The sequence below is a fragment of the Sander vitreus genome, chromosome 16, assembly GCF_031162955.1.
Source record: "Sander vitreus isolate 19-12246 chromosome 16, sanVit1, whole genome shotgun sequence".
Lineage (NCBI taxonomy): Eukaryota > Metazoa > Chordata > Actinopteri > Perciformes > Percidae > Sander > Sander vitreus.
This window is the reverse complement of record NC_135870.1, coordinates 212,501-222,500: the sequence shown is the minus strand read 5'-3', so window position 1 is coordinate 222,500 and position 10,000 is coordinate 212,501. Positions and strand designations below refer to the sequence as shown.

The 10,000-nt window shown below is 45.1% G+C and overlaps 2 protein-coding genes across 6 annotated transcripts in view; one reads left to right on the top strand and one right to left on the bottom strand.

Annotated features, from left to right (window-relative positions):
* The window catches only part of cdc26 (cell division cycle 26 homolog), a 3,462-nt gene extending 1,815 nt beyond the window's left edge, over positions 1–1,647 (top strand). For all 3 annotated transcript variants that reach the window (XM_078271598.1, XM_078271596.1, XM_078271597.1), the window contains exon 3: positions 1,408–1,647. In XM_078271598.1, the coding sequence (XP_078127724.1) occupies positions 1,408–1,614 (207 nt within the window). In that variant the 3' untranslated portion in view covers positions 1,615–1,647. The remainder of the gene's footprint in view (positions 1–1,407) is intronic.
* A 5,717-nt stretch (positions 1,648–7,364) lies between these two features.
* fer (fer (fps/fes related) tyrosine kinase) overlaps positions 7,365–10,000 on the bottom strand; it is a 13,539-nt gene continuing 10,903 nt past the window's right edge. For all 3 annotated transcript variants that reach the window (XM_078270956.1, XM_078270954.1, XM_078270955.1), the window contains exon 20: positions 7,365–10,000. This exon is cut by the window's right edge and continues 149 nt beyond it. The gene's annotated coding sequence lies outside the window, so the exon portion shown is untranslated.

The following is a 10,000-nucleotide window of genomic DNA, read 5'->3' as shown; positions in this document are numbered from 1 at the left end:
CGCTAAAGGTGGTGAGCTGCTAACGCTTGCTTTAAACAAGCTACCGCTAAAGGTGGTGAGCTGCTAACGCTAGCTTTAAACAAGCTACCGCTAAAGGTGGTGAGCTGCTAACGCTAGCTTTAAACAAGCTACCGCTAAAGGTGGTGAGCTGCTAACGCTAGCTTTAAACAAGCTACCGCTAAAGGTGGTGAGCTGCTAACGCTAGCTTTAAACAAGCTACCGCTAAAGGTGGTGAGCTGCTAGCGCTAGCTTTAAACAAGCTTCCGCTAAAGGTGGTGAGCTGCTAACGCTAGCTTTAAACAAGCTACCGCTAAAGGTGGTGAGCTGCTACGCTTGCTTTAAACAAGCTACCGCTAAAGGTGGTGAGCTGCTAACGCTAGCTTTAAACAAGCTACCGCTAAAGGTGGTGAGCTGCTAACGCTAGCTTTAAACAAGCTACCGCTAAAGGTGGTGAGCTGCTAACGCTAGCTTTAAACAAGCTACCGCTAAAGGTGGTGAGCTGCTAACGCTAGCTTTAAACAAGCTACCGCTAAAGGTGGTGAGCTGCTAACGCTAGCTTTAAACAAGCTACCGCTAAAGGTGGTGAGCTGCTAACGCTAGCTTTAAACAAGCTACCGCTAAAGGTGGTGAGCTGCTAACGCTAGCTTTAAACAAGCTACCGCTAAAGGTGGTGAGCTGCTAACGCTAGCTTTAAACAAGCTACCGCTAAAGGTGGTGAGCTGCTAATGCTTGCTTTAAACAAGCTACCGCTAAAGGTGGTGAGCTGTTAACGCTAGCTTTAAACAAGCTTCCGCTAAAGGTGGTGAGCTGCTAACGCTAGCTTTAAACAAGCTACCGCTAAAGGTGGTGAGCTGCTAACGCTTGCTTTAAACAAGCTTCCGCTAAAGGTGGTTAGCTGCTAACGCTAGCTTTAAACAAGCTTCCGCTAAAGGTGGTGAGCTGCTAACGCTAGCTTTAAACAAGCTACCGCTAAAGGTGGTGAGCTGCTAACGCTAGCTTTAAACAAGCTACCGCGTTTTTCAGCGTTCTATTATCATTTTTGTTTACATGCTACAACATCGACTAAAACACCCAAATCCAACAAAAGTCGTGAACTGATTATTTATAAAATCTGGTTCAGATTAGACCTGAGAACGGTCGCACTGGGGGTCACTGAGCTCCTGATTGGTCCTTTAACCAGAGGCGTGTTAATGCTGCTGTGAGCTCCTGATTGGTCCTTTAACCAGAGGCGTGTTAATGCTGCTGTGAGCTCCTGATTGGTCCTTTAACCAGAGGCGTGTTAATGCTGCTGTGAGCTCCTGATTGGTCCTTTAACCAGAGGCGTGTTAATGCTGCTGTGAGCTCCTGATTGGTCGTGTTAATGCTGTTGATGCTGAACGAGATGGGCGTGTCTGTGTCTGTTTCCAGGCCAGGAAGCGACAGCGAGAGGAGGCGGAGTCTGGAGGTGTAGTGGGCGGGGCTTCTGTCATCAGCGTTGACGTCATCGGGGGCGGGGCCTCGGCTTCATCCTCTACGGCGGCGTCCAGGGCGGAGCTTATCAATGAGCGAATCGGATACAAGCCCCACCCCAAACCGGCCACGCTGCCCACGCTGTTCGGGAGTCTCCAGTTTTAAAACTTTATTAAACTGATGTTGAAACACAAGAAACGCTCTCACGCTTTTTATTAACGTCTTAATCTGTCTCGCAGCGCTGAGGAGGAACGTCTGGCTGCAACACAGATGCATTCTGGGAGAGGCGACTACTCTCTCTGGGTGTTTACATTTCTTTAAACCAATCACAACGGTCTGAGCTCCACACGCAGCGATGCTGGCTAAATAGTATTAGATGAAGGTACCTGATGACATCATCCAGTATTAGATGAAGGTACCTGATGACATCATCCAGTACCGTGAGATATTTAAATCAGCTGAGTCATTGTTACACCTCATTCACTCCAAGAGACACACAGACACTAACACTGTATTAAACTAGTCCAGAGAGGCCAGGAGGACCCTGGACCAAGCCCCCCCCCCCAGGAAGAGCTCCATGTGTAGAAGCCAGCATGGTCTTAGTGGATAACTCTGGTACTGCACTGGTCTTAGTGGATAACACTGGTACTGGACTGGTCTTAGTGGATAACTCTGGTACTGGACTGGTCTTAGTGGATAACTCTGGTACTGCACTGGTCTTAGTGGATAACTCTGGTACTGCACTGGTCTTAGTGGATAACGCTGGTACTGCACTGGTCTTAGTGGATAACGCTGGTACTGGACTGGTCTTAGTGGATAACACTGGTACTGCACTGGTCTTAGTGGATAACGCTGGTACTGGACTGGTCTTAGTGGATAACGCTGGTACTGGACTGGTCTTAGTGGATAACGCTGGTACTACACTGGTCTTAGTGGATAACGCTGGTACTGGACTGGTCTTAGTGGATAACGCTGGTACTACACTGGTCTTAGTGGATAACGCTGGTACTGGACTGGTTTTAGTGGATAACGCTGGTACTGCACTGGTCTTAGTGGATAACACTGGTACTACACTGGTCTTAGTGGATAACTCTGGTACTGGACTGGTCTTAGTGGATAACTCTGGTACTGGACTGGTCTTAGTGGATAACTCTGGTACTGGACTGGTCTTAGTGGATAACTCTGGTACTGCACTGGTCTTAGTGGATAACGCTGGTACTGCACTGGTCTTAGTGGATAACTCTGGTACTGGACTGGTCTTAGTGGATAACTCTGGTACTGGACTGGTCTTAGTGGATAACGCTGGTACTGGACTGGTCTTAGTGGATAACGCTGGTACTGGACTGGTCTTAGTGGATAACGCTGGTACTACACTGGTCTTAGTGGATAACGCTGGTACTACACTGGTCTTAGTGGATAACGCTGGTACTGGACTGGGCTTAGTGGATAACGCTGGTACTGGACTGGTCTTAGTGGATAACGCTGGTACTGGACCCCGTGGCCAGACAGACTTAGCATGGAGAAAGTAACGTCTGTATTTCAGCGGATCATTTGTTTTGGGGTACATCAACTAACCAGCCCGAACACTGAAAGGGTCCTTGTTTAAAACGTCACGTTTTTAACATTTTTAACATTCACTAGTAGCGAATCCAGAATTATTAAACTAGGCATGATGAGGCATAACGGACGCGAGCAGAGCTGTTCTCCCGAGCTCATGTAGCTGTAATAACGGATATAGCTAATGGCTGTAATTCACCATGTGTTGTATTAATGCGTCCATGGTATTATCTTATGAAGTTAGGATACATCTGAGGGATGGATGGATGCTGTAAAGCCTGTTAGCTACGTGGATGTAACGTCATTAGCGTTTCCCAAACTGGCGGGCTATCGGCTAGCTAGCTAGTTGCTAACATCAGGGGTAGCTAGCATGGGAGAACAGTAACACTGTACATAGATAACGTTACAGACACAGTGATTACATCGCCTTGGTTCTCTCAAAACATCCATTGTTTATTTTGATAAGCATTACTAATTAATACATGGCAAAGTGAAGTATTATAATGAACATGAGTGTTGAGGTCAATGACTGGCTATATGCAGTATGTATGTCCTGTTGTCTCTAATAAAGGTAAACGTTACGTATGGTGGCACTCTTTCACCTTCTGGTGATAGTACAAGCATTTCATTTCCTTTCATATCGAAATATGAGACGGACGGTACAACATCAACAATGACAGAAGGGTTTATTAAGAGGTAGTAAATGTTTATATGTTACATCCAGTAGGCTATATGAAAGTGTGTAATATATTTATTTCTCCCTCTTGCCTCCACTCATCTTCCCCAGCCTCACCCACACGTGTTTCGCATTTTTTATTTTGTCTTTCTTCCCCACGTCGGATGTAGCTTTTGTTTGTCCAATATTAAGATTATTGTTGGGCTTTATTTGAAAGTGGATCGATATGAAGGGGAGAGAGACGGGGGAGGACACGCAGCAAAGGGCAGCAGGTCAGACCTGAACCCTGCAGGACTCAGCTAGAGGCCGCCGCGTCCTACATTATGTTTTTAAATAATCCTGCAGCTGGAATACTTTTTTTTTTTTGTGAATCAATAATTCTCTTAATAATAATTGTATTGTGTTAAAATGTAAATATACACCAGTGTTGTTGAGCATTATTTTTGTGCTTTCCAATTTTTCCATGAAAAGTTCGAGACAGAAGTCAACTTTTTAATAACAAAAATGTCGGAGTACATGTAAATGTAATGAGCATCAGCTGAAACTTATTCCACATTATGCATACATTCTCAGCAGAAGGTTTTAATACGTGCATGGATGTTAACTCATTGTGAGGGTTATTGTATATTACACACAAGAATCCCAGATAACATATGTTCATAGATGTCGTGCAGCTGGAAGACAGGTGATGGATGAACAGAAGAGAACTGCCCTCCCAAGGTTGGAGTTGTCTGAAAAGTTATTACAAAACAATGAGTGGAAGTTTCAGTATTAATCTTAAATTAAGATAATTAGTATTACAATAAGGAACATGTTTGTAACTTAAATACAGTGTCACTGTCACTCCACCTGGTTCAGTAGCTAAAGCAGAATGCAGGTGAAGCTAAATAATGGAGCTAGTTAGGTAGCTAACGTTAACGTAATATCTTCTATGTCCCTGAGAGCTGATCAGGGTTTAACACGTTATCTTATGATACACCCGAGGGAACACACACACACACACAGACACACACACACACACACAGACACATATACACACACACACACACACACACACAGACACACATATACACACACATATACACACACAGACACACATACACACACACATACACACACAGACACCCACATACACAGACACACACATACACACACACACAGACACACACACACATACACACACACACACACACACACACACACACACACACACACACACACACACACATATACACACAGACAAATATACACACACACACACTCACAGACACACACATATACACACACACAGACACATACATACACACACACACAGACATACACACAGACATACACACACACACACAGACAGACATCTGGACAATTGAGGACGGCTACGCTCGTTAGTGTAAGAAGTTAAAGTCCAATTTACCCAATAAGACCCATCTTACCAGACCAGGTCCATGTTACCATACAACCAGACCCATCTTACCAGACCAGGTCCATGTAAACATACAACCAGACCAGGTCCATGTTAACATACAACCAGACCCATCTTACCAGACCAGGTCCATGTTAACATACAACCAGACCCATCTTACCAGACCAGGTCCATGTTAACATACAACCAGACCCATCTTACCAGACCAGGTCCATGTAAACATACAACCAGACCAGGTCCATGTAAACATACAACCAGACCAGGTCCATGTTACCATACAACCAGACCCATCTTACCAGACCAGATCCCTGTTAACATACAACCAGACCAGGTCCCTGTTAACATACAACCAGACCAGGTCCATGTTAACATACAACCAGACCAGGTCCATGTTAACATACAACCAGACCCATCACTACTACTACTAGTACTACTAGTACTACTACTACTAGCTCCGCCCACAACATTCAAGGTCGGGACTACTACTAGTACTACTACTACTACTAGTATCCCTGCCCACAACATTCGAGGTCGGGACTACTACTAGTACTACTACTACTAGCTCCGCCCACAACATTCAAGGTCGGGACTACTACTAGTACTACTACTACTACTAGTATCCCTGCCCACAACATTCGAGGTCGGGACTACTACTAGTACTACTACTACTAGCTCCGCCCACAACATTCAAGGTTGGGACTACTATTAGTACTACTACTACCACTACTACTACTAGTATCCCTGCCCACAACATTCGAGGTCGGGACTACTACTAGCACTACTACTAGTATCCCTGCCCACAACATTCGAGGTTGGGACTACTACTACTACTACTACTACCACTATCCCTGCCCACAACATTCGAGGTCGGGACTACTACTAGTACTACTACTACTACCTCCGCCCACAACAGTCGAGATCGGGACTACTTCTAGTACTACTACTAGCTCCGCCCACAACAGTCGAGGTCGGGACTACTACTAGTACTACTACTACTAGCTCCGCCCACAACATTCAAGGTTGGGACTACTATTAGTACTACTACTACCACTACTACTAGTATCCCTGCCCACAACATTCGAGGTTGGGACTACTACTACTACTACTACTACCACTATCCCTGCCCACAACATTCGAGGTCGGGACTACTACTAGTACTACTACTACTACCTCCGCCCACAACAGTCGAGGTCGGGACTACTACTAGTACTACTACTACTAGCTCCACCCACAACAGTCGAGGTCGGGACTACTATTAGTACTACTACTACTACTAACTCCGCCCACAACAGTCGAGGTCGGGACTACTACTAGCTTCGCCCACAACACTCGAGATCGGGACTACTTCTAGTACTACTACTACTAGTACTACTACTAGCTCCGCCCACAACATTCGAGGTCGGGACTACTACTAGTACTACTACTTGCTCCGCCCACAACAGTCGAGGTCGGGACTACTACTAGTACTACTACTAGCTCCGCCCACAACAGTCGAGGTCGGGACTACTATTAGTACTACTACTACTAGCTCCGCCCACAACAGTCGAGGTCGGGACTACTACTAGTACTACTACTACTAGCTCCGCCCACAACAGTCGAGGTCGGGACTACTACTAGTACTACTACTTCTAGCTCCGCCCACAACATTTGAGGTCGGGACTACTATTAATACTACTACTACTAGCTCCGCCCACAACAGTCGAGGTCGGGACTACTACTAGTACTACTACTACTAACTCCGCCCACAACAGTCGAGGTCGGGACTACTATTAGTACTACTACTACTAACTCCGCCCACAACAGTCGAGGTCGGGACTACTACTAGCTCCGCCCACAACAGTCGAGATCGGGACTACTTCTAGTACTACTACTACTACTAACTCCGCCCACAACAGTCGAGGTCGGGACTACTACTAGTACTACTACTACTAGCTCCGCCCACAACAGTCGAGATCGGGACTACTTCTAGTACTACTACTAGCTCCGCCCACAACAGTCGAGGTCGGGACTACTACTAGTACTACTACTACTAGCTCCGCCCACAACATTTGAGGTTGGGAAGTTCTAGTGACTAGAATCTGAGTATGATGTCAGTACTAGTAGTGCTAGTAGTAGTATTAGCAGTACTAGTACTGCTAATACTAGTAGTAGTAAATATTCCACTAAAAACTCTCAAAACTTCATTACAACAAAAAGACGTTTTGTATGAAACTCAACTATATTGTAAATGTTTTTCGAGTGAAAGAGGACGTGACACGTGTCTGTTGGTATGTTTGTTTATTTTGTAATAAATGCTACGATGATATTTTATAAACAAATATAAAAGACAGACGGACGATTAGTGTAAAAACAAACAGTCTATTTACAGGAAGTAGGCCACATTAGGCTCCGCCCACACACAGGCAGGAAGTGATGCTGACCAATCAGGACTCACCATTCTCTCCCACAGATAACTGTAGTTTATACATATTTATATTAAACTTTTTATCTTTTTTTTTGTTGATATTTTTAAGCGGTCAGTTACCATGACAACCAGGACACAAACTGAGGAAGTGCTGATGAGTTTTAACTTTGGTTTTAAAATAATAAAAACAAAATAAATGATAAAAGGATTAAAGTTTTTTTTAAACACAATTTTTTTTTTTTTGTTTGTTGCCGAAATCCCCGATTGGTCAAAAACAGGTCGGAGGGGGCGTGGTCTGTTGATGACAGGCGGCTTTTCAAAATAAAGGTCAGTTTGACAGGCAGCTTTTCAAAATAAAGGTCAGTTTGACAGGCAGCTTTTCAAAATAAAGGTCAGTTTGACAGGCAGCTTTTCAAAATAAAGGTCAGTGGGGGTGTCTAACTGTTCAGATGCACCAATCAAGGCCAGGGGGGGTGTCTAACTGTTCAGATGCACCAATCAAGGCCAGGGGGGTGTCTAACTGTTCAGATGCACCAATCAAGGCCAGGGGGGTGTCTAACTGTTCAGATGCACCAATCAAGGCCAGGGTGGTAGGTAGATGCACGCCGCCGAGACATTCTGCTCTTTACACCTTAAAATCCATCTCATAAACCCAACCGCCAGCAGCATGTTGGCTTAAAGGCCGTTACACCAGACTGGAGTCAGCGACCTCGCCAGACTGTCAGACGGACGGTTATCAGCTCGGTGTGTAGCTGCCTTTAGGGGAGTGTACGTTGATGCATAATTACAGCAGTTTTGTGTGTGGACCTATCCGTGTTATTTGGGGTATTTTGGTTGAAAGAAACTCATATTTCTGAAACCGATCTTTGAATACGAGGACGACAGGAGGGTAAACCAGACGGGCTCCATTCACATGAAGTTAAGCTACATCGACAGTCAGTGTGATCTGTTAGGGTGGGACCAGTCTCTGAGTATAAATAAATTCAATGCATTACAATGACTGGTTCTGAAGGCAGCATCTCCATGGCAACTCAACTTTAGGATATATGCAGACTTGGGGGTGGGGGGGTGGTCCGTAGTGTTTAGTGTGGTAGCAGAAGAGGTCAGTAGTGTTTACAGCTACATGCTAATGCTAACGGTGTGTTTTAGTGTTTTCAGACTCAAACCCAATCTACAGATTATTTTGTAGTTTTCAGAACGAAAACCTGCCGAATTTACAGTTGTAGTTCAAAATCTGATCTGTCCACCTGTCATGGGGGGGGTATGGTGAAGGGTATGTGATGATGGGGGGGTATGGTGAAGGGTATGTGATGATGTGGGGGTATGGTGAAGGGTATGTGATGATGGGGGGTATGGTGAAGGGTATGTGATGATGGGGGGGGTATGGTGAAGGGGATGTGATGATGGGGGGGTATGGTGAAGGGTATGTGATGATGTGGGGGTATGGTGAAGGGTATGTGATGATGGGGGGGTATGGTGAAGGGTATGTGATGATGGGGGGGTATGGTGAAGGGTATGTGATGATGGGGGGGTATGGTGAAGGGTATGTGATGATGGGGGGGCCAAGGGATCTTTATCAGGATCATAGTATCCTGGATCCATGAAATAACTGGCCTTTCAAAATAAAAGCCTGCCTGCCTCTATGGGAATCTAACATAGGGGGGAACTGACTTATGCCCCCTGTATTTTAAGGAAGAACATTTATTTATTTACGATACATTATTCATTCACAAAGATAATTGGGGTCCTTAAAGGTTGGATTTTTCCTAATTTTTTTAATTAAGGAATTAAAATCAATTTCCTAAAGAGGATTTTTTTATTCCTCTTTTTAGTCATCTTTAGCATGGCTTCATAACCTCATGCTGAGCACTGTACATGCTAATGCTAACGGGGTGTTTTAGTGTTTACAGCAGCAGCAGCTACATGCTAATGCTAACGGGGTGTTTTAGTGTTTACAGCAGCTACATGCTAATGCTAACGGGGTGTTTTAGTGTTTACAGCAGCAGCAGCTACATGCTAATGCTAACGGGGTGTTTTAGTGCCTGTCATCGACCACGCCCCCCCCATGCTAACGGGGTGTTTTAGTGTTTACAGCAGCAGCAGCTACATGCTAATGCTAACAGGGTGTTTTAGTGTTCACAGCAGCAGCAGCAGCTACATGCTAATGCTAACAGGGTGGTTTAGTGTTCACAGCAGCAGCAGCTACATGCTAATGCTAACAGGGTGTTTTAGTGTTCACAGCAGCAGCAGCTACATGCTAATGCTAACGGGGTGTTTTAGTGTTTACAGCAGCAGCAGCTACATGCTAATGCTAACAGGGTGTTTTAGTGTTCACAGCAGCAGCAGCTACATGCTAATGCTAACAGGGTGGTTTAGTGTTCACAGCAGCAGCAGCAGCTACATGCTAATGCTAACAGGGTGTTTTAGTGTTCACAGCAGCAGCAGCTACATGCTAATGCTAACGGGGTGGTTTAGCGCCTGTCATCGACCACGC